The 25,365-nt window shown below is 40.4% G+C and overlaps 1 protein-coding gene across 5 annotated transcripts in view; it reads left to right on the forward strand.

The window, feature by feature from the left end:
• The window catches only part of PTPRM (protein tyrosine phosphatase receptor type M), a 929,698-nt gene that overhangs the window by 845,356 nt on the left and 58,977 nt on the right, over nt 1–25,365 (forward strand). For all 5 annotated transcript variants that reach the window (XM_073550942.1, XM_073550938.1, XM_073550940.1 and 2 more), the window contains 2 exons: nt 17,349–17,465; nt 24,430–24,584. In XM_073550942.1, the coding sequence (XP_073407043.1) occupies nt 17,349–17,465; nt 24,430–24,584 (272 nt within the window). The remainder of the gene's footprint in view (nt 1–17,348; nt 17,466–24,429; nt 24,585–25,365) is intronic.

Consider the following 25,365-nt stretch of genomic DNA (forward strand, 5'->3'; position numbering starts at 1 on the left):
AAAATCTCCAGGTAGGCCGTGCTATCCATCTTCCCATGGATGCGGACCAGATGGCTAGGCCCCTTGGCTGAGAAACAGCCCCACAGCATGATGCTGCCACAACCATGCTTGACTGTAGGGATGGTATTATTGGGGTCGTATGCAGTGCCATCCAGTCTCCAAACGTCACGTGTGTGGTTGGCACCAAAGATCTCGATCTTGGTCTCATCAGACCAGAGAACCTTGAACCAGTCTGTCTCAGAGTCCTCCAAGTGATCATGAGCAAACTGTAGACGAGCCTTGACATGACGCTTTGAAAGTAAAGGTACCTTACGGGCTCGTCTGGAACGGAGACCATTGCGGTGGAGTACGTTACTTATGGTATTGACTGAAACCAATGTCCCCACTGCCATGAGATCTTCCCGGAGCTCCTTCCTTGTTGTCCTTGGGTTAGCCTTGACTCTTCGGACAAGCCTGGCCTCGGCACGGGAGGAAACTTTCAAAGGCTGTCCAGGCCGTGGAAGGCTAACAGTAGTTCCATAAGCCTTCCACTTCCGGATGATGCTCCCAACAGTGGAGACAGGTAGGCCCAACTCCTTGGAAAGGGTTTTGTACCCCTTGCCAGCCTTGTGACCCTCCACGATCTTGTCTCTGATGGCCTTGGAATGCTCCTTTGTCTTTCCCATGTTGACCATGTATGAGTGCTGTTCACAAGTTTGGGGAGGGTCTTAAATAGTCAGAAAAGGCTGGAAAAAGAGATAATTAATCCAAACATGTGAAGCTCATTGTTCTTTGTGCCTGAAATACTTCTTAATACTTTAGGGGAACCAAACAGAATTCTGGTGGTTTGAGGGGTTGAATAATAAATGACCCTCTGAATAAACTTTTCACAATTTAAAAAAAAATTAAACAAAGAAATAACATTCTTTTTTGCTGCAGTGCATTTCACACTTCCAGGCTGATCTACAGTCCAAATGTCACAATGCCAAGTTAATTCCGAATGTGTAAACCTGCTAAATCTGCAGGGGGTTGAATACTACTTGTAGGCACTGTATATGTATATATATATATACCTATGTAACCATGAAATTGATGATCAGATTTCTAAAGGAAGGAGAGGGGAAAAAATATTTTTGCCAAGTGAGACCAAGTCTATAAGAATCATATTATACATAGCACCATTATTGTGAAACAAGCAATTCCAGATGACAAACCTCTAAGCAGGACAAGCGGTAGAATAAGACAGCGCCGCAGTCAGAAGAAAAGTGAATGTGACACCAGAGAGTGAGACTATTTATGCCATTTTAATGAGAGAATGTGAAACAGCTGAAGAGATAAGGTAGCAGTAGGGAGCGCAATGAGCATATCATTCCTTCCTTCTTCTTCTGATATGCCCCACTTCCGGCTCCTATGCCACACTTCCGTCCTGACCGATGGTCTGCTCATGCGCTCCCTACCGCTACCTTATCTCTTCAGCTGTTTCACATTCTCTCATTAAAAGTCTCCTAAGTGAATGAAATAATATTGGAAAAAAAAGTTTTTAAAAATATAAAAACAAAAAAATATGAAAATGCAAATGGATTTCAAAAATGTGATACAAAGTAAAAAAACATTTTTTTTTACAAATTTCTGAAAATTAAAAAGTTATAGGTCTTAGAGTCCTCAAAAATTGCGACATAAGCAAAAAAACTTTTTTCACAAAATTTAGAATTTTTTTCACTGCTAAAATAATAATAAAAAATCCTGGACACCTTTACCACTGTAATTGCATTCAGCGGGACAGTCATGTTTTCAAGTAATTTTTACTGAAGAATGAACACTGTAAAAACAAAGCACCTAAAACAATGGCAGAATTATATTTTTCCCCCATTCCATCCTACTTGAATTTCTTTCCAATTTTTTTGTCATTTTTATGCCAAAATGAATGGTGCCATTCAGTACTACAGCTTGTCCTGGAAAAAAAACAAGCCATCATATGTCTGTCAGCAGAAAAATAAAGAAGTGATGGTTCTTTGAAAAAGGTGAGGAAAAATCAGAACCGCAAATAATGAAAAATTCCCTGGTCCTTAAAGGGTTAATACCATTAGAAGACAACCTCCTCACACATAAGTATACATACCTGGTTTTACTTCTGGGATAGGATGCCACCAGTTTAGACTGAAATTTTAGATATTTGAAGCCTTAAGATTATTGGCATACCTGGAGTGGTATAATCACAAAATTGCCCACTTACTTGCAAAATCCCAATTAAGGGTAATATACCACAATATCAATATAATCACTTTATGGTTCCCAAGATTGAAAGATATGGTACCACAAAATGGTATAAATTAAAACAACATCTTTAGTGACAAAATCCAAAAATACATGATGACAAAAAAGAAAGTTGTCAGACAAAATGGAAAAAGGGACTAACAAAGTCCATAGGAAATTCCCAAACAGCAATTTATCATTGACATTTAAAGCACACCCTTAATAACTGAGTATGAGGAAAAAACAAGGCCACCAATCCCCATAATGGGAATAATGTAGTACATGCTTTGGTCACTGACCATCAAATAGATAAAGCACTTGTGACAACCCCTCTATAAACCCCTAAACGGCTCTAGCCGCAAGAAAGGTGGGCAAGAAATGGTTAATATCTTTACAATGTAAGCTGGAGGGAATCCCTGGACGTCCCTTCTGCCCCAACGCACGTTTCGCACAGCTTCTTCTGGAGGCGTGTCAGGGGAGGGGGCACTACCAGTCTAAAAACATGACCTCTCCTCACCATTGGTCCATGAACATGTGTAGTCTGTGTAAAATTAATGGAACGCTGAATCCGCGCCTGCGCAGGGCATACCCGAAGGTCCTATTGATCAGTGTATAGAGAGGTATAAAGCGGCGCATGCGCCAGATCACATGGACACGCCAACCAATCAGGGATGCAATAGGCGGTCACGTGACCCAGTAACTGCAGGTCCTGTCAGGATGCGCGGACACCGCAAGCCACTACCGATCACAGCATAAATCCCTGGCGGTCCTGTGTATCTGCATGCGCTCTACCTCTGAAAACATGGCTAAAAGCACATAGAATATGGGAAAGTCTAAGGGGATGAGGGACCAATATAAGTGAACCAACATATATAGTAAGCAGCTTACAATATGGGTGCTTTAACCCCTTAACGACCAGGGGTATTTTTGGTTTTACATTTTCATTTTTCCCTCCCCTTCTTTCCAGAGCCATAACTTTTTTAATTTTCCGTTTATTTGGCCATGTGAGGGCTTATTTTTTGCGGGACGAGTTGTACTTTTAAATGACATCATTGGTTTTACCATATCGTGTACTCGAAAACGGGAAAAAAATTCCAAGTGTGGTGAAATTGCAAAAAAAGTGCAATCCCACACTTGTTTTTTGCTTGGCTTTTTTGTTAGGTTCACTAGATGCTAAATCTGACCTACCATTATGATTCTCCAGGTCATTACGAGTTCAAAGACACCAAACATGTCTATGTCCTCTTTTATCTAAGTGGTGAAAAAAAATTCCAAAGTTTGCTAAAAAAAAAAAAATTGCGCAATTTTCCGAGACCCGTAGCGTCTCCATTTTTCATGATCTGGGGTCGGGTGAGGGCTTATTTTTTCCGTGCCGGACTGACGTTTTTAATGACACCACTTTTGTGCAGATACGTTCTTTTGATCGCCCGTTATTGCATTTTAATGCAATGTCTTGGTGACCAAAAAAACGTAATTCTGGCGTTTTTAATTTTTTTCTCGCTACACCGTTTAGCGATCGGGTTAATGCTTTTTTTTATTGATAGATCGGGCGATTCTGAACGCGGCGATACCTAATATGTGTATGTGGGATTTTTTTTTTAATGTTTTATTTTGATTGGGGCGAAAGGGGGGTGATTTGAACTTTTAGTTTTTTTTTATTTTTTTTTATTTTTAAACATTTTTTTTTTTTTACTTTTGGCATGCTTCAATAGCCTCCATAGGAGGCTAGAAGCATGCGCAACCCGATTGGCTCTGCTACATATGGGCGATGAGCAGATCGCCCATATGTAGCAGATTTACTGCTGTGCTTTCAGCGCCGACCACCGGGTGGCGCTGAAAGCCTTATGCCTGGAACAACCATAGAGGTCTCATAGAGACCTCTGGTTGTCCAGGCAACGTGACGCCGACCCCCGATCACGTGACGGGGGTCGGCGATGACGTCATTTCCGGCCCGGCGGCTGGAAATTCTATTTAAATGCCCGCTGTCAGCTTTGACAGCGGCATTTAACTAGTTAATAGGCATGGGCGGACGGCGATTCCGCTCGCGCCTATTGTGGGACATGTCAGCTGTTCATAACAGCTGACATGTCCCGGCTTTGATGCGGGCTCAGCTCCGGAGCCCTCATCAAAGCAGGGGAAATGTCTGATGACGGACTGTGTCCGTCATTGGACATTAAGGGGCTAAAGAAAAAAGCACCACTGTATATAAAAAATAATAAGGTACGGTAAGGTGCAATCAGAAAAAAGCACCAATTAGTGAAGTAAGATGCATAGTGCTATATAACACAATCATAGACATACATAATTAATATCTACATAATGATTATCCATATATATATAACTAATTAATTAATGACAAAAGCTTAATTTATGACAATATCAAAAATTGCATGCAATGAATTGTACATATTATAATAAAGTGAGATATTAATAATAATGTGTCCACAAATATACTACAACTCATTATAAACTATTTTTTATAGCAATGCAAAAAATATTGTAGCCAAATAGCATAACTATTTTAAAAAGACAGTGCGACATTATTAAATCCCCTATAATCCCCAATAACCCACATAATAAACACTAATGATGGAACAACAATCATCAATGAAAAATTTTTTTATATATAAAACATCCAGAGCAGAAAGTCCAACCGATGTAAGGGTACCGTTACACCTAGCGATGCACCAGCGATCCTGACTAGCGATATGACCCGGTCAGGATCGCTGGTGCATCGCTAAGTGGCCGCTAGTGAGCTGCCACACAGGCAGATCTCACCAGCGACATCGCTGGGGACGGGGATCGCTACTTACCTGTCAGACGCGGCAATCCTGCGTCCTCCCGCCCGCGTCCACGCGTCGCTCGTCGGCGCCACAGGAAGCGCCGCAGGAAGTGGCCGACGAGGAATGGTCCAGGAGCTTCTCGCGCGACCAACGATAACCAGCGGGGGAGCCGGTCGGAGGTATCACATGCAGCGATATCGCTAGCAATATCGCTGCAATGTCACAAAATCGGTGACTTTACAGCGATATTGCTAGCGATATCGCAGTGTGTAACGGGGGCTTAAAAAACTCTTCATCTTTCTAAAATTAGAACAAGGACAGACGACCAACATGATCACATCATGGGAGAAGTAACTAGAAAATAATAATAAAGAAGACAAACAATTAAAAACAATATAAAAAATAAAATGAAATTTAGTCCCTTTTTCCATTTTGTCTGACACCTTTCTTTTTTGTCATCATGTGTTTTTGGATTTTGTCGATAAAGATGTTGTTTTAATTTATACCATTGTGTGGTACCATATCTTTCACTCTTGGTTACCATAAAGTGATTATACCTGGAGCGGTACAGTATTAGATGCCCTTATAGTACTGGATGAGTTGGTGCAATTAAACAACTAATTTTTCTTTCAAAGTGCTAATCAGAAAGATACAGTGTGGAAAAAAAGTATTTAGTCAACCACCAATTATGCAAGCTATTCCACTTAAAAAGATGAGAGGCCTGTAATTGACTTCATAGGTAGGCCACAACTATGAGAGTCAAGATGAAAAAACAAATCCAGAAAATCACCTTGTCTGATTTGGCAAGATTTATTTTGCAAATTATGGTGGAAAATAAGTATTTGGTCATTAACAAAAGTTCATCTCAATATTTTGTTATATATCCTTTGTTGGCAATGACAGAGGTCAAACGTTTTCTGTAAGTCTTCACAAAGTTGGGACACACTGTTGGTGGTATGTTGGCCCATTCCTCCATGCAGATCTCTTCTAGAGCAGTGGGCCTGTCGCTGGGCAACACGGACTTTCAAATCCCTCCAAAGGTTTTCTATGGGGTTGAGATCTGGAGACTGGCTGGGCCACTCCAGGACCTTCATATGCTTCTTATGAAGCCACTCCTTCGTTGCCCTGGCGGTGTACTTGGGATCATTATCATGCTAAAAGACCCACCAACGTTTCATCTTCAATGCCCTTGCTGATGGAAGGAGGTTTGCACTCAAAATCTCACGACACATGACCCCATTCATTCTTTCATGTACACTGATCAGTTGTCCTGGTCCCTTTGCAGAGAAACAGCCCTAAAGCATGATGTTGCCACCCCCATTCTTCACAGTAGGTATGGTGTTCTTTGGATGCAGCTCAGCATTCTGTCTCCTCCAAACACGACGAGTTTTGTTTCTACCAAACAGTTCTACTTTGGTTTCATCAGACCATATGACATTCTCACAATACTCTTCTGGATAATCCAAATACTCTCTAACAAACTTCAGATGAGCCCGGACATGTACTGGCTTAAGCAGGGGGACACGTCTGGCACTGCGGGATCTGAGTCCCTGGTGGCATAGTGTATTACTGATGGTAGCCTTTGTTACGGTGGTCCCAGCTCTATGCAGGTCATTCACTAAGTCCCCACATGTGGTTCTGGGATTTTTGCTCACCATTCTTGTGATCATTTTGACCCCACAGGGTGAGATCTTGCGTGGAGCCCCAGATTGAGGGAGATTATCAGTGGTCTTGTATGACTTCCATTTTCTTATTATTGCTCCCACAGTTGATTTAATCACACCAAGCTGCTTGCCTATTGCAGATTCAATAATCCCATCCTGGTGCAGGGCTACAGTTTTGTTTCTGGTGTCATTGGACAGCTCTTTGGTCTTCACCATAGTGGAGTTTGGAGTGTGACTGTTTGAGGTTGTGGACAGGTGTCTTTTATACTGATAACAAGTTCAAACAGGTGCCATTACTACAGGTAATAAGAGGAGGACAGAGGAGCCTCTTAAAGAAGTTACAGGTCGGTGAGAGCCAGAAATCTTGCATGTTTTTAGGTGACCAAATACCTATTTTCCACCATAATTTGCAAAATAAATCTTACCAATTCAGATAAGGTGATGTCCTGGATTTGTATTCTCATTTTGACTCTCATAGTTGTGGTCTACCTATGATGTCAATTACAGGCCTCTCTCATCTTTTTAAGTAGGAGAACTTGCGCAATTAGTGGTTGACTAAATACTTTTTTTCCCAACTATATATCTTTAATGTCCCCATTCCTTCTGCACCAAGACCCAGAGGTATCTAAGGCTGGCCATACACATTAAATACACTCTGTTATACTGACAGCTGTCTCTCCCGACCCCCCTATACATGTGACAATTTGGCTGAGAGTGTGTGTATTCTGTATGCGAAGACGGGTCCTGTCAGACACCACTGACAGCTGCTGAGGAAGAAGAGAACAAAAAGTTTGTGCATATTAAAATCCAACATGCCTGATCCTTCTTCTCCCATCGTATGAGAGTCGGGAGGACCCTATACACATCGGATGGCCAGCTGACCCTGCCAAAATCAGTGGATTCAGCCAACATTAATCTAATTTATACTCAGCTTAAAGGGACTCGTTTAGTAGATTTTTGCTATGTAATCTGAGCACCATGATGTAGGAGCAGAGAGCCTGATTCCAGGGATGTGTCACTTACTGGTCTGTTTGTTGTGGTTTAAATAAAATCAGTGTTTTATGAACGGGAACATTTTCACTAGAAGACTAGTTGTCTTCTACCTGATAGTCCTCCTGTTTTGTGTAACCGCACCCCAACACTGATGAGCAGCTTTCTGCCATTGCACAGTTTACACATAAAGCAGCCAATCAGTGGTTTGGGCGGGGTTATGCAGAGCTCAGTATTCAGAGAACTGGTAGATCTGCAGCAGACAAAACAGAGATTTTATCAAAATGACAGCAAGCAGCTCAGTAAGTGATACATAGCTGGAATTAGGGTCTCGGTCCCTACATCATGCTGTTTACATATTACATAGCAAAATCCTTGTGGCAGATTCCCTTAAATTTTCCCTTGAAATCAAATTTTGTTATATTGTCCAGCTTTACTTAGGTATTAGGAACTGATGCCCTAAACTGAGAGTATGATGATGGAGGGGAGAAGTGTGGTGTGAGGTATAGGGGAATGTAGCACATATTCATGATACTGTGATTACACTCCCAGCATCTATCGGCATCTCTGACCCTAATATTATATTGTAAAGACTTAGTGTATTTTGCCTTCTGGGTCTGTTTCTTTTCCGGTAAGTTCCGCTCAGGAACTGCTTTGGGTACACAAAGAAAAAAGACTTTAATTTTCTGATTACACCTTCGTGTCCTCAAGCTATTAAAGAAGTTACTTTGCTCCAGCACGATGTAACAGCCTTGCAATGAAAACAAATATGTCTCCTGATAATTGTGCTGGAAGCCGCTTCCCATCTTACATCGGCGCTATCAGTCTTTAAATCTGCATAATGATTTCAATTGATTTCTGAGCTTCATTTTCTCTTATCCGCCCGCCCGCCTGCATTGTGTGAAATCCTATTTACTGATCCTCTTTGTTGCCGCACCCATAGAACACACCCTGGCAATGGAAGGGTCGATGTCCACAGGCATTCAGTGCTCCACAACTTGGCAAGGGCAGCTGGGAAAGGCTACCGGTTCCCCGTTACCAAGTGTTGCCTAAATGTCTTTTTATCTGGCCGTATACCTCTTACGTTTCACGTGTAGCCAACATTCTACATATCACTATCCGCAATTCTGTACTTGTCATTTAATACCAAAGTTTGTCTGTTTCTCTAAAAAAAAAAAATCCCCCGTGGCACAATACACTTCTGTCTTGTAAGCTTTGTTTTATTAATGTTCCTTTTTGTTTGTATGTCGAGACAACATGAATTTTTTTTTGTACTTTTCCGCTGATTCCCCCTCCAGACGGCATTCCGTGCAATCTGCGTGGCTCCCACTGGAGACTTTTGCGCTGGTAATTTAGGCTAATGATTTCTAAACATGTTAAGTCAGTTCCGAAAAGACCTCATTAAACTGTGACTGTTTATTAAAAACTTAAATGGAGCCTTTCAGGCATTTACAGATATTATTAGTTTGCCCTGCGCAGCACTGATAACGGGTGATAAAATGAGTTCATTCATACGAGCGGCTTATACTCCAAGGAGTAAACACATTAGCGGCGTCTTATGAATGAAGCGCTAACACAGTATTGATCTTGGTCTTGTCATTTGTGCCGCTTATTCTGTGTCTCAGCTGATGCTAGGTTTCTGTTTTTCCTTTGTACAATGTCCTTCTGGATCTTGTGTGACAAAGAAAAGACTATGAACAAAGTTCAGGTTTCTAGTTTTATGTCATACAGTATTCTAGGAAACTTGCAGGATTGTTGACAGGAGGAGATCGAAAGGCAAATATCTGCCGCTGCCTTAGGCTATGTCACCAAGTGAGGATGATAAAAAGCCATTTTTGTAAAATAGACCTCTCTGTGCAGCTCTAATTGTTAGGATTATTTTCTGAGAGTAAATAACAGTAAAAAAATATTTTCATTTGGCAAAATTGATTCCCACCGCTGACAATTTTCGTTTTTGCGTTTTCATTTTTTCCTCTGTTTTTTTTTCTTTTTTAAATCTTTCTGTCCTCGTTAAAGTGTTATGTTGTGGGTTTTTTTTTTAATCAGGAAGAGTTAAAGTTTTGATTGGCCCCATACAGGGTACTGGGAAGCAGGAAAAAAAATTCTATATATGGAGACATTGCAAAAAAAAAAGTGACATAAAAAAACCCTGAAATTATTAACCCCTTCCCAGCATGTGTATGGAGCAGCAATGGGTGTTTCTTTGCGATGAAAATAAAGAAAAAAAACTAATTTTGGTTTTAGTTAGTTTGTTTTCTTACTGTTCGTGTTTCGCACCACGTAATCTGGTGAATGAATTCTCCAGGTTATTACAGACGTGTAGACACCTATGTAGGTTGTTTTTTTTTATTATTGTCAATGTTTTATTTGTGTATATTTTTTCACATAATTTGTCCCCCAAAAGATAATCTTAATGGGGAATATTTTTGTAAATATTTTTTTTTCCATTCTAAGTGAAGCTAATCGCTCACTGAGTGCTATGCAGTCAGTGAATAGAAGACAGAATTGGTAATAAACTACTTTTGTGTTCTCACCAGGGTCCACAGCTGTGTCGGGCAACTGCGGACCCAACCTGACCATGTTAGATTGCAAGATCCTTAACCTCTGCTGTGTAAATTTACAATAGCCCAGGGTTAAAGCCTAGAACCAAGCGCTGAAACTGTACAGCACTAAGTCATTATCGCGTTAAAGAGAACCTGTCACCAGCTATAAAGAGTCCAGTATTTTTCTTTTATTCCCGCTGCTCCATTGAGTATTCCAGTTATTAATACTGGAGCTGCAGGAATATAATAGGAGCAACAATTCTCAATTGTTCACCTAGTCACACGTCCTCTTTATGCAAAAGATCACAAGAGTGAAGAATAATAAAGAGCTAAGTCCAAATAAGATGCCCTTACTAATCGAAATGTATTAAAGGGAATCTGTCAGTAGGATCAACCCTCCTAAGCCGTCTATATGGGCATTTAGGTTGTAGGAAGCTGAATAAAATGATACCTTGATATCTGCGATCCGATGTCTTATTCCCAAGAAATCCATGTTTTCCTTATATGTAATTGAGCTGTTAAGATCTACGGGCCAGACATAGATCTCCCTGAGAATCTGCCTCCAAAACATATTTTGAATGAAAGGGGGCATTACCAGAGTGATGCATGAAGATTAGGAGAGCAGACTGTCAGTTATTACATTACTGGTATCTTCCCCGTTCATTTAAAATACTTTCTGGAGGCAGATTCTAAGGGAGATCTATGTCCGGCCCATAGATCTTAACAGCTCATTTACACATTCAAGGGGTATTCCCATCTCCAAGATCCTATCCCAATATGCAGTAGGTGAATAATGATAATCAGCAAATGCTTCCAGTTAGAAATGTAGTATAGTGTTTCTGATTAGTTATGTAATCTACCCCATGTGGAGGGCATTGCAGTAGCATAGATATCCATGGTTACACCCTCTCCCATAGTGACAGTTAGTTAATTAGTTGTTAGTGGTCATAACTACGGATGTCTAACCTTCTGCAATGCTCTGCACGTGGGGTAAGCGACATCGCTTATCAGAAGAACTATACTGCATTTTTAATTGTAGATATTTGCCATTATTATACCTACTACATATTGGGTTAGGATCTTGGAGACGGGATTACCCCTTTAAGAAAAACATGGATTTCTCTGAAATAACGCATCGGGTTACAGATAACAAGGCATCATTTTATTCCGCTTATCACCTACATGCCCATATACTGTAGTTGGTCCTACTTACAGATTCTCTTGAAATGTGACTGTTTTTGGTTTATTTAATAACCATAGGGTCTGTAAGGGGTCAGAATTAAAAAGAAATCCCCAAATCCCTTCTAAGTGTACCCATTTGACATACTAGTAAGCTATATACCGTATCTTTTTCTTTCTTTTTTACCTTGTTCATAATCCAGTAAGGATAAGACCATATGTAGAAATGTTAGATACTGTGTGAAGTCTACAATCATCTGAATCTTGACATACTGTGGCAGGCCTGTGAATTCAGACTTCCACTTCGCTCCTTTTTTGCTCATACATTGCAGAGTGTTGTGTTCCATAGTGTACAATAGAGAGCTAGCAATTACTGGAGTACTTCAAGCCAGAGGGCTGCATGGACACTAGGGAGAGCTAGGTGCGGTGTATATAGGCCAAAACAGGAGCCAACTTTGATTTTTCTACCATTTATATCAGGGTGGAGGAAAATAGTGGTAGAAGATTGGTAGAATAGTGAACTGAGGTGTGAGGACAGAAGTAAAATCCATATCCAGGTGTCTAGGTAACCGCTGATTTATTTTCCTCCATTACTTCTATAATTTCCAACTTGACCAAATTATAAATTGTCTTAGGTGCAGTGTTATTTTTTCTCATTACGTTGATTAAATCATTAAACAACGTAATTAGAAGTCCGCAACGTCCTGGATTATCATAACAGAATTTCGGCCAACAACAGCAACACATGCGCACAATTTATAAACTGTTTATCACATTCTCCCGGAGCAGAAAACACATCCTGACGTCTTCGTTACAAACATTAACTTTTCTCTGTGGTGTGGAAAGCAGCGACGAACCCGATGACAGGAGCCCGAGCAGAAAACACGGAGCGCAAAGTTTGATTTTGCATAACTCTTTCATCATCAGTGAAGTAGATAATTCTAAGATCCAAGGATAGTAAATCACCCCATGGAATAACCGGGCAGCAAGGATGCGTCGTCGTCACTGGAGCAAGACCAAGACCATTGGGGAAACCAAGTGTTTTTCTTTGAGATTGTGGAGCGTTGCACTCAGAGATGACGTCTGGTGAAATACTTTGGGTTTTTTATGTGTTCAGGACGGGAACATTACGGAGCTATCTTTCTCCGCGTCAGGATGGACATCTAAGGCATTTTATTTTGCTTTGATGAAGTGAGCCTCTTGTTGTTGCAGCTTTACCCTAGATTTGTTGACAGGAAACTTTCATCCATAACCTACTTTCCTCCACATATGAAATATTGCTCGGCTTCAGCACCTAAAGAGCAGCTATTTTAAGAGCGTTCTTCTGGCTTAAAATATTATATCAGAAACAACAGACTGTGCAGTATAATTGGTGAGATTTTGCTGGAGCACGCCGAGCTGTTTGTAATTGCCCGTCTCAACAGCAGCGATTTGGCTGCCTCTCTTTCCTCTAAGCTAGACAATTTGGTAATTATAGTGTTAACAATCTAATCTGCTAGAATAAAGCATTCATGGGTATATATCTAGCTGTTTTCTGGAACTGTCATCATATATTTACCATTTAACTGTGTCGTCTCGGTCATCTTTAGGGTTGTTTTTTTCTTAGACGCATGTGCATGCCTACCAACTTTACCATGACTCGGTAATCATGAGTAGACCAAGCCACCGGTTCCCCATAAGCAATCCTCGCTACGAGTCGTACACTCCAGAAATGGATGCGATCTCCAAACTTCAGATGGATACCACTAGTTTGTTAATCTTTCCATATTGCACATCTTAAACCCTTCACGCCGCAGCCAGTTTTTTTTTTGTTTGTTTTTTTCTCCCCTTCCAAGAACTATAACTTTTTTATTTTTCCATTCCACATAACATAATAATATAGGGGCTTGTTTTTTTGCAAGACCAGTTGTACTTATGATTGATACCATTTATTTTATCCTGTGATGCACTGGAAAGCAGGGGGAAAAAATCCAAGTGCGTTGAAATAGCAAAAAAAAAGTGCAATTCCACAATTGTTTTTGATTTTTTTATTTACTATATTCACTATATGGTAAAACTGACCTGGCAATATGATTTTCCAGGTCATTATGATTACACAGATATCAAACATGGATTTTTTTTTTTTTTAAATTTAAGTTGCGGAAAAAAGATTCGGAAATTTGTAAAAAGAAAAAAAAAGAATAAATACAAATGTTGCTTGTGTTGCCATTTTCCAAGACCTGTAACATTTTCAGTTTTCGTTATGAAAATGAGGGCTTGTTTTTTGCATCCTGAGCTGATGTTTTTATTAATATCATTTTGGGATAGTTACGTTGTTTTGATCTCCTCTTATTGCATTTTGTTTCAATGTTGCAGCAGTAAAAAGAAAAACGTAATTTTAACGTTTTGATTTCTTCTGTGTTATGTTGTTTACCGATCAGTTTAATTTATTTTATATTTTGATAGATCAGACTTTTGCGAGCGCAACAATACCTAATATGTGTATTTATTTTTCTAATTGCTTTATTTCTAATGAGGCAAAAAGAACTTTTATTTTTTCTTCATACTTTCACTGTATTTGATATTCCCCTTTGGAGACTTTAAGGTTACCAGCTTCTGATCAACTGATACAGCAAAGGCAAAGCAGCCTTTGCTTACAGCAATGGACAGCGAGGAGTTCAGACCAAAAGCTCAACCGTGCTGCTGGCTCGAACTGTCAATCATACCTTTATAGAAGCTGAGACACCCCCCTTAAATTCAACACTGCCCAAAACATCATAATAATGGTAGCACGGGGGCTCAGTGGTTAGCACTGCAACCTTGCAGCGCTGGGGTCCTGGGTTCAAATCCCACCAATGACAACATCTGCAAGGAGTTTGTATGTTCTCTCTGTGTTGGCGTGGGTTTCCTCCGGGTTCTCCGGTTTCCGCCCACATTCCAAAGACATACTGATAGGGATTCTAGATTGTGAGCCCCATTGGGGACAGCGATGATAATGTCTGTAAAGCGCTGTGGAATTAATCGCGTTTTATAAGTGAGTAAAATAAATAAATAAAATAATAACAGGAGAGAGCAGGCATCACCAGCAATAAGAGATATATAAAGGGGTGCAACGAATGCGCCTGAGTACATGAATCAAGGAAAGGGGACAATAGGGCGCAATAGAAAAATGCACACACCATATATAATACGTGAAAAAGGCTTTATTAGAGACTGAATGTGCAAACATTAAAAACACTTAAAAACATGAAGTAAAGACATGTAAAGACTCACAATAAGAGTACTATTACAGCCGAGTTAAATGAGGTTGATAACCTCAAAACCATTGAAACAATATCGAAATGCGTGTAAGTAAAGAGTGGTATTGGGTATGAGTGTTGAACCAGAGATTTGAGTTAAATTTTCTAATATGCTGGCTACAAGTGAACAGCATGCAAAGTCATATAACTTACATAGTCATATAAATACTTGCCACTAAGTAAGGTGGAAGAAAGCCCGTGCCTCCCAACTCGTGTCGCTAGTCCATGTAGCTTCGTCAGGGGAGATACAAGGAGAGCTGCAGTGCGCCCAAATATTTTATCCCTAGAGCCACTATTACATTGGTTTAAAAGATGCCATTACTGAGACCCATTCCTCCAACAGTCCAACGGTGACAACCATATTGTGCTCATTACTTCACTTTCATTGCCCCCTTAATAGCCATTAGCAACAAACCTTTTCTTTAGGGTAACTACATTGAATTACATCAAACTAGTGGTGTACCAAGACTTCTGACCTGCATGGGAAATCATTTTCACACTTTCACTCTGAATTGTGTATTATTAGTAACCTCGTCAATACTTTTTACCCCAAACTTCTAAATGTTGCTTGGTCGTTGAGCAAAAATTGCTCCAACTTTCCACTAAAATCTACAGTGTGAAATCCAATTGGACAGAAAGCTTAGTGCTGCCAATGCACTTACACGTGTTGTTGGTAGATAGGGATCAGCGAATTTGTTCGGATTCAGTTCCGAATGTGATCGGCATCCAATATTGTTTTCGCAATATTCTTCGAACACAGCCGAACATCATTAGAGTCAGTGGAAGTAGAAATTACCAAATATGTTCAGAACCGATCATTAAACATACATTCAGCACGAATAGTGTTCAAATATGGCTCGAATATGTCAAAATAAGATTCGGGGACAAAAACTGAACAAATTCGCTCATCTGTATTGGTAGATATATAATATAAAGGGATCTGCTGGCTGACTACTATAGATGCACATTTTTCCTGGAAAGTAGCATTATGTTTTTTCACACAAGTTTTATTTTAATCAGTGTTTTATTTTGCATTTACTAAATGGCTGGTGTAAACTCTTTGCCTTCACTCCATATGGATACAAAATGCTGTAAGTAATCCAATGTAGACGTTTAGTAGGAGATCTTCCAATGGATAAGCTGAAGTCTGTTTCTGCCAGACTCTGAGCGTCACCAGTTGGCTGCAGCTCTCTCCAGACATCTTTGTTTCCATGGACTGTGTTCCTGGTCGTTCTACAGCTGCTTCCTGTTATGTTCTTTGAAGTTATTTGCAGTATATGACTGTGCTTCACTACAGCAAACACACAGACACTAGGACAAACGTGGTTGTCTGAGCACAGTCATGATGAATATAATGACAGAGACCTTTACTATTACGCTGTAATATTTATGCATAGTGTTATTGTGGGTTAGAGACAATAACACAGTCTTATGGTGTCTCTTAACAGTGCAAGCTTAAAAAAATAGCAAAAAGACTTTAAATAACTGAGTTAATAATAATTCTTAAACAGAAGCTATCATCAGAAAATTACCCATTGTTTAAATCAGGTTTTTGTGTTAAAAAGTCTTTTTTTAACTCTTGCAATTTTCACACTGGCCACTGGGGCTTTTTTGTGCTCTAACTTCCTGTTGCTTTAGAAAATTCACATGTACATTAGTAGCAATGGACAGAAGCAGACCCTATCTTTTGTACTGAAGCATCTAATGAGTGTGAGCTCAGATCACTGTGAAGGGAGCAGGATCAGGGTAAGCTTCGACCTTTCCTAACATGAAGGTTGGATCCTGTGTTATGAGCTTTGTATAGAGGTGTTATCAGTCAATTAGAAAGTAAAAAGGAATCGCCAGCTCACCACGAGAGTGAACAAAATAAAGCTTGGAGTCAATTGAGGTCATGAGGTCTTCTCATACAAATAGTGTTTGAAACGTGTTGATGTTAAGTTTTCAATCAATACTCCTTAATGGAGCTGAAAAATGTCAAATAAGGAAGTGATCTTATTTACCCAGATTGAGCAGGACAAACACATGTTCTTTCCTCCGTTATCAGTCACTGTAAAGCTTCCTCTGCCCATGAAGAGCTTGCTGAATATATGATTATAGAAAAGCTCCAGTGACAAGTGTGAAAATTGCAAGATTACTAATTTTGTTTTTATTAAAGATATGAAAAATAGGCATTGCCATTTTTTTTATTAATTAATGTAAAATAAAAAAAATTACACAAGTGGTCATTTTGTAATAATAGCTCAAACACATTATCATACTTGTCTGACAGGTTTCAAAAAAAATTATTGTAGTCTGTAACTTTGAAGATGCATTGGTCTGCATAAGATCTGCAGAAACAAACAAGGCACCAGATTGATTGGGAAACAGGCTGCAATATGGAGAAGTGGTGGGGTATTGTAGGTATTTTTATACTTTAGGACCACCAACATCGTTGTTTAATTTTTAATTGCAAATGGAAATAAATTCAAAATTGTGGCTGCAAAGGTTTATCTAAAAGTATGTATCACATAAGTACTCTCCTAGATGAGTATAAAATGTTGCAGTCGCCTATGGGTTGACATAGTTTTGATCAGTATACACATTTTGTAATCCATTAAGTGCTCTCTTTTATAAGGATGGGTCTTGTGCCTTTAAATCTAGCTAAGAAACTCATCACGTCTTTAATATTTTCTTCCCCAGGTGAAATGCTGTAAATACTGGCCAGATGACACAGAGATATATAAAGATATTAAAGTGACACTTATTGAAACAGAGTTACTTGCTGAATATGTAATACGGACTTTTGCAGTAGAAAAGGTAAGCCCTTGAGAATCTACTATTGGACATTAATAGATAGTATTTGTCTTACTCAATATGTTGGCTAAGATTTTTGGCTTAACTGAATACCAGTAGTAAGCATTAAAGGGGTTGCCAAACTCCGTAGTTCCTGTTCCTTCCAGATGGACTGCTGCAGCCAGTCATGCATTGATTCTTTGACTGTATTCACAAACTCCGTTGCTTTTATTTGGCTTTATAGGTTTATCATATAATTAAAGGGGTTATCCAACGCTTTGGTTATTTTTTCCTATAGGGCTAAAAACTTACGGGCAGGTAGTTGCTAGCCACCTACCTGATCTGCATGGCAATAATACAGTGGGGAAAATAAGTACTTGATACACTGCGGATTTTGCAAGTTTTCCCACCTACAAAGAATGGAGAAGTCTGTAATTTTTTATCGTAGGTACACTTCAACTGTGAGAGACCGAATCTAAAAAATGAAAATCATACTGTAGGATTTATACAAAATGAATCAGTATTTTATTGCATGAAATAAGAATTTGAGAAAATTGAAAAACTGAATTTAATATTTGGTACAGAAACCTTTGTTTGCAATTAAATCTTCTCCAGATCTTTCAGGTTTTGGGGCTGTCGCTGGGCAACATTGAGTTTCAGCTCCCTCCAAAGAAATGCTTCTTACAGAGCCACTGCTCAGTTTACCTAGCTGTGTGTTTCGGGTCATTGTCATGCTGGAAGACCCATGCAGGACCCATATTCAAGGGAAGGAGGTTGTTGGCCTAAATCTTGTGATACAGCTCTGGCAAAAATTAAGAGACCACTGCAAAATTTTCAGTTTGTCTGATTTTTCTCTTTATAGGTATATTTTTGAGTAAAATGTAAATTGCTCTTTTATTATATAAACTACTGACAACATGTCTCCGAATTGCCAAGCACTAAATTTTGTATTTATTTTTAGAAAATAAGAAATGGTCAAAATAACAAAAAAATGCAGTGCTTGCAGACCTCAAATAGTGCGAAGAAAACAAGTTCATAATCATTTAGAAACAACTATACTAATGTTTTAACTCAGTAAGAGTTCGGAAATCAATATTTGGAGGAATAACCATAATTTTTAATCACAGCTTTCATGCGTCTTGGCATGCTTTCCACCAGTCTTTCACACTGCTTTTGGGTGACCTTATGCCACTCCTGGTACAAAAATGTAAGGAGTTTTCCTTTGATGGCTTGTGACTATCCATCTTCCTCTTGATTACATTCCAGAGGTTTTCAATGTGGTTCTCGTCTTGAGATTGGGTTGGCCATGACAGGGATTTGATGTGGTGGTCCTTCATCCACACATTGATCTAGCTGTGTGGCATGGCGCATTGTCCTGCTGGAAAAAACAGTCCTCAGAGTTGGGGAACATTGCCTGAGCAGAAGGAATTAACTGTTTTTCCAGGATAACCTTGTATGCAGCTTGATTCATACATTAACCTGCCCAATTCCAGCCTTGCTGAAGCATCTCCAGATCATCACTGATCCTCTACCAAATTTCACAGTGGATGCAAGACACTGTGGCTTGTACGCCTCTCCTGGTCTCCATCTAACCATAAGATAACCAGGTGTTGGGCACAGCTGAAAATTAGACTCATCAGAGAAGATTACCTTACTCCAGTCCTCTATGGTCCAATCCTTATGGTCTTTGGCAAGCTTCAACCTGGCTCTCCTTTGCTTCTCATTGATGAAAGGCTTTTTTCTAGCTTTACATGACTTGAGCTCTGCCTCTAGGTGCCTGTTGCGAACTGTTCTTGCCCTGCACTTCACCCCAGCTTTCATTTGCCATTCCTTTTGTAGGTCACTTGATGTCATCCTGCAGTTGCTGAGTGACAATCGAATAAGATGACGGTCAATCCCAGTCAGTGGAGAGTCATTTTCGCCTCTGCCAGTCTGTAGCTTTGTTGTCCCCAATGTCTGCTGCTTGACCTTGTTGTAATAGACTGCCGTCTTAGAAATGTTTAGGATGGAGGCAACATGATGCTCACTGTATCCCTCTGCTTGTAAAGCCAGAATTGAGCCCTTCTTTTCCTCACTCAAGACTTTTCTTTTCAACTCCTTTGGCATGGTTAAAAGTTATTTTTTCATTCCTATTACTTTTGGGATATTATTACCACTTGTTTTGCCATTCAGCTTGTCCTATTGCAAGAGGATTGTGAACACCACAGCAGGGTTTTTTAATAATTTCCTTCATTAAATAAGATTTGGTTCAGGTGATCACCCAATCAGAATCACAGTAAGTAGAATGAGGTGTACTCTGGCTGGAATTCAACTGTCAATGGAATGGAATAGCTGTCAGAAGCTGATTTTTATAAAACTGTGCAGTGGTCTCTTAATTTTTGTCAGAGCTGTATGTGACCCCATCCATCCTTCCTTAAATACCGTGCAATTGTCCTGTCACCTTTGCAGATAAGCACCTCCCAACATGCTTCACGGTTGGGACTGTGTTCTTGGGGTTGTACTCAACCTTCTTCTTCCACCAATCACGGCTAGTGGAGATGATACCAAAAAGTTCTATTTTAGTCTCCTCTGACCACATGACCTTCTCCCATGCCTCCTCTGCATCATTCAGATGGTCAGTGCGAACTTCAAACGGGCCTGTTCATATGCTGTCGTGAATAGGGGGACCTTTTGTGCCCTGCAGGAAATTTAATTCATGACGGCGTAGTGTGTTACTTATGGTAATGTTTGATGCTGTAGGCCCAGCTCTCTTCAGGTCATTGACCAGGTTCTCCTGTGTAGTTCTAGACTGATTGCTGACCCTTCTCAGAATCATTGTTACCCCTCGAGGCAAGATCTTGCATGGAGCCTCAGACTGAGGAAGATTGACAGAAATCTTATAATTCTTCCATTTTCTAACACTTGTGCCGACATTTGTTGCCTTCTCACCAAGCTGTTTGCCTATTGTCCTGTAGCCTATCCAAGCATTGTGCTTGTCTACAATGGTGTACTTAGACAGCTCTTTGGTCTTCGCCATGTTGGAGATGTTGGAGTGTGATTGATTGTGTGGTGTCTTTTATACAGGCAACAAATTAAAACAAGTGCAATTAAAACAAGTAATGAGCAGAGTAGGAGGGTTTCTTAATGAAAAACTAACAGGTCTGTGAGAGCCAGAATTCTTGCTGGTTAGTAGGTAATCAAATACTTATTTAATGCAATAAAATGCAATTTAATTATGTAAAAATCATGCAATGTGATTTTCTGGTTGTTATTTTTAGATTCTGTCTCATAGAGATGGGCCAGCCCAAATAGTAAACTTCGGCACCTGTACCAAACACCTTCTTTTAGGGCACATACTCCGAACACGGACTTCACCAGGAAGTCTGTGTTACTGTTCGGGCCTGGCTGCCCGAACACCGGGTGTTTTCGCATCTTCATGTGCATGACAGCGCAGCAAACACCACTTCTGGTGAAATCATCCCCACCAGTCAGAGAGCCGCGGTTCCCACGCTAACAAAAGGCAGCGTGAGTGCTGAGCTGTGATTGGAGGTATAACGTTTACCTCCGGTCACTGGTGTGAGCTGATTGGACTACTGATGCCGCTAATAACAGTGACAGCAGGAGCGGCTGATGGGAGTTTTCATCAGCTGCTCCTGCTCTGTAAATAAATAATAATAATAATAAAGGCATGGGTTCCCCTGTATTTTTTATAACCAGCCAGGCAGAACTCACAGCTGGGGGCTGCAACCCTCAGTTGTCAGCTTCAACAAGGCTGGTTATCAATAATAGAGGGGTCCCCAAGCTGTTTTTTTAAATTATTTAAATAAATAATTAAAATTAACGGCATGAGATACCCCCTATTTTGACAGCCAGCCTTGCTAAAGTAGACAGCAGTGGGCTGGTATTCTCAGGCTGGTAGGGGGCCAAGGATATTGGCCCCCAGCCTAAAAATAGCAGCTCACAGATGCCCAGAAAAGGCACATCTATTAGATGCGCCAAATCTGGCACTTTGCCCAGCTCTTCCCACTTGCCTTGTAGCGGTGGCAAGTGGGGTTCATATTTACCATACAATATACCATACCTGTCTGTTCGTTTTTCTCACGGTGTTAGCGGGCATCTCACTGAGGTCACGGCAGTTCAGCCTGGCTGGGAACAGAGCCTCAGTGACCGGAGGTAACCTCAATGATGTCACCATTGGTCACTGAGGCTGTGCTCGCAGCTGCTCAGTCACCAGTGGTTCTCAGCCTGTACGGTTGTATCTTGGCACCATCCATTTTGAAAACTGTTTATGCCCCCAGAAATAGATTATGGTGTAGAACAGAATGACAGGCAGGTATGATATATTGTTGTTTTTTATTTTAGTTTTATTACAGGAGAACGAGGGGTTCGGTGGACTAGGCGTTTGGTGAGTACAACTGTGTTTGTTATTTTTAAATAAAATAGTAAAACTGTGTTTTGTTTTATTTCTAATAAAGGACTTTATTCTGGCTGTGTCTTTATTTACCATTCAACTATAGGATTAGTAATGGATAGGTGTCTTATAGACGCCTCTCCATTGCTAATCCGTGGGCTTGATGTCACCTGTCAATACAAAGGTGACATCAACCCCACAAATATGAACCCCACTTGCCACCGCTACAGGGCAAGTGGGAAGAGCTGGGCAAAGCACCATAATTGGCGCATCTAAAAGTTTTGTGCCTTTTCTGGGAAGCTGCGGGCTGCTATTTTTAGGCTGGATGGGACCAATATCCATGGCCCCTTACCAACCTGAGAATATCAGCCCCCAGCTGTATGCTTTAGCAAGGCTGGTTGTCCAAAATGCGGGGACCCCACACCATTTTTTAATTATTTATTTAAATAATTAAAACAACAGCATGGGGACCCCTCTATTCTTGATAACCTGCCTTGTTGAAGCTGACAGCTGAGGCTTGCAGCCCCCAGTTGTGAATTCTGCCTGACTGGTTATCAAAAATACAGGGAAAGCCACGCTGGTTTTTTTTTAATTATTTATTTATAGCGCAGGAGCGGCTGATTAATACTCCCATCCACCACTCATGCTCTCACTGCGGCAGCAGGTGTTGGATGATGGCATCAGTAGTCCCATCCGCTGCACATGCTCTCGCGGTTATTAGTGGTAGCGGGTGTCGGATGATGGGAGCTGTAGTCCCATCATCTGACACCAGTGATCGGAGGTAAACTTTATACCTCCGATCACAGCTGAGCGCTCACACTGCCTTTTGACAGCGTGGGAACCACAGCTGTCTGACTGGCGGGGGTGATTTCGCCACTGATCAGAAGTGGTGTTTGTTCACATGACAGCATGGCAAACACTGGATGTTCGGGCCCCTTGAATGTTGTCTGGGTTCAGGTCCAGATACTGTTCTGGTATCCGAACCCGAAATTTTGTAACTGTTGGGCCGAACCCGCTGGACCCTTGGATGTTCCAGGGGTCCGCCCATCTCTAGTCTCTCACAATTGTCGTGTACTTACGATAAAAATTACAGACCGCTCCATTCTTTGTAGGTGGGAAAACTTGCAAAATCGGCAATGTATCAAACACTTATTTTGCCCACTGTATTTCCCGGCTCAGGTGGTGACTGTTCTGCATTATTTCAAGTCACATTGACAGAGCAGTGCCTTCTCTTCCAGTCTGCTCTGTCAACAGGACATCACTGCTGATGTCATGCCGATTGACAGTCAGCTCCCCGCATTTAGACATCAGCAGTGACACCTCATTGACAGAGCAGAAGAGAAGAAGCTGCTCTTTCGACATGATCTCGGAAGCAGGACAATTGCCGGCAGGCACGATACGTGGGTTGGCAAAGATCGTCGCCAGGTGGAACAGGCAGGTACTTAGCATCTACCTGCCTGTAAGTTCTTCTCTTTTAGGAAATAATAATAAAGTCCTGGATGACCCCTTTAACTATGTGGTGCTTGTAGCATGTTGTGTTTTTTACAGGTTCTACCGAATAACTTTTCAGGAGTCCTTCCAAAACACCAATGAATATGGATATAACGTGGAAAATTATAGAATATTTGCATACAATGAAGTATTGTCACTGCCTATGACTAGTTCATAAATCTTTTTCTGTGTCGGCCCCAAGAGTTCTCCAACGCTATCTTCTTTTATCGCTTGACAACCCAACATTTCTATCTCAGTTCACATGACATATAGTATTAAATTGTTCATTTCTCTTCGCCAGTACATTCTTTTACTGCATATAATAAAAGAAGCGTTTTCCTGTCCACCCTGTTTTCCACATATTCTTAGTTAACTTTTTGTTTGTGAACTGAAACTAAAAGTTCTTTCCCAGTCCTGTGAAGTTTGCAAATTGCACTAAATAGCATATGTTTGCATTGATGAGAGAAGTGTGAAGACCTCCAGTTGGAGATGTTTCTTATTAAATCTTGTATAGACTCGATTCATCTGCTGAACAGATGGAGTCCCATTCAATCCCATTAGAAATGGTAGCGCTGTATTAGGATATCATATTTATTGAGATTTATGACGACTTTCTAGAATATTTTTCTGGCAAACTATAAGAAACTGCAAGAAGTGGGGTGAATTCAGTTCATATCTTTGAACTTTTTTCTTCTTTGTGATTTGTATTATATCTTTGTTACTTTTCTAATATTAAATTGGTTTCAACCTACAGAGAATAGAACAGACAAAATAATTGAAGTCTTCACTATAAACTATACATATCCTGCCTATAATAATAAAAAACTGTTTTTGTAGTGGCTCCATTATAACACAGGAATTCTATAGTGATTATTATTTGCTAAGAACCATTGATGTTTAGCACAACAGAGATTATTTGCAATGTTTGTATGGGTTTTCTTTAGCTTTTATGGAGGTATTTAATATTACCTTGCAAACATATTTCTATTAATTTACAACATATTTTTTTCATTTCATCTGGATTCATTGTCGTGCAATTGATTTTTTTTCACAGACTGATCAACATGCACCAATTAATATTCATTTTTATTCTTTCGTTATTTACAGAGGGGAGTGCATGAAATACGAGAAATCCGCCAGTTCCACTTTACAGGCTGGCCTGATCATGGTGTGCCATACCATGCAACAGGACTTCTAGGTTTTGTACGACAAGTCAAATCAAAGAGCCCAGCCAGCTCAGGCCCACTGGTTGTGCACTGCAGGTAAACTGAGAATGAAATTCTAAAAGATGCACAATCACTTTTATAATGACTCAAAATGTTACTATATTTCACACATCTATTTTACATGGGATTTTACTGTGTCAAGTTGAATAATCATACACTGTTATAATACTGATAATATATTGTCTTTCTTTATTCCCTTTCTAATGACATAACAATTTATTGGGATCTAGCATTTCTGCTTGTGGAGGGTGACATGTCTGACATGTCAGTGTAATGAGACTTATAGGCCATGCAATGCGCCTGTCGGAAATTAAATATGCAAATTGTCTCTTCAGAGAGGAAGAGGACTTGAACTCCAGTGCTACCTATTGAAAGTAGCAACTCTGATAGTCAATACCAACCCTTTAGGCCATGTGCACACGATGCAGATTTGCAGCGTTTCCGCAGCGGATTTTACCGCGCAGAAACGTTGCATATCCGCATTGTGATGTACAGTACCTTTAAAATGAATGAAAAAAAAAAACCGCTGTGCAGACGCTGCGGATTTTTCCGCGCGGTTTTCCTGCGGTACAAAATCCGCAGCATGTTGCTTCTTTTGTGCGGTTTTCTATCTCCCCTGTTACCAAATCCGCAGGGGGAAGACCGCAATGGAAAACCGCACAAAAACCGCATGAAAACCGCGTGAAAAATGGAAGAAATCCGCAGGAATAATGCAGGTCATTTGACCTGCGGTTTTCTTCCATTCTGCACGGAAAAATCCGCAGGGCTCAAAACCCCGTCTGCACTCAGCCTTAATGAGCCTTTCCACCTGACTTAG

This window comes from Dendrobates tinctorius, unplaced genomic scaffold (genome assembly GCF_039654945.1).
Source record: "Dendrobates tinctorius isolate UK_male_01 unplaced genomic scaffold, ASM3965494v1 ptg000171l, whole genome shotgun sequence".
NCBI classification, from domain to species: Eukaryota; Metazoa; Chordata; class Amphibia; order Anura; family Dendrobatidae; genus Dendrobates; species Dendrobates tinctorius.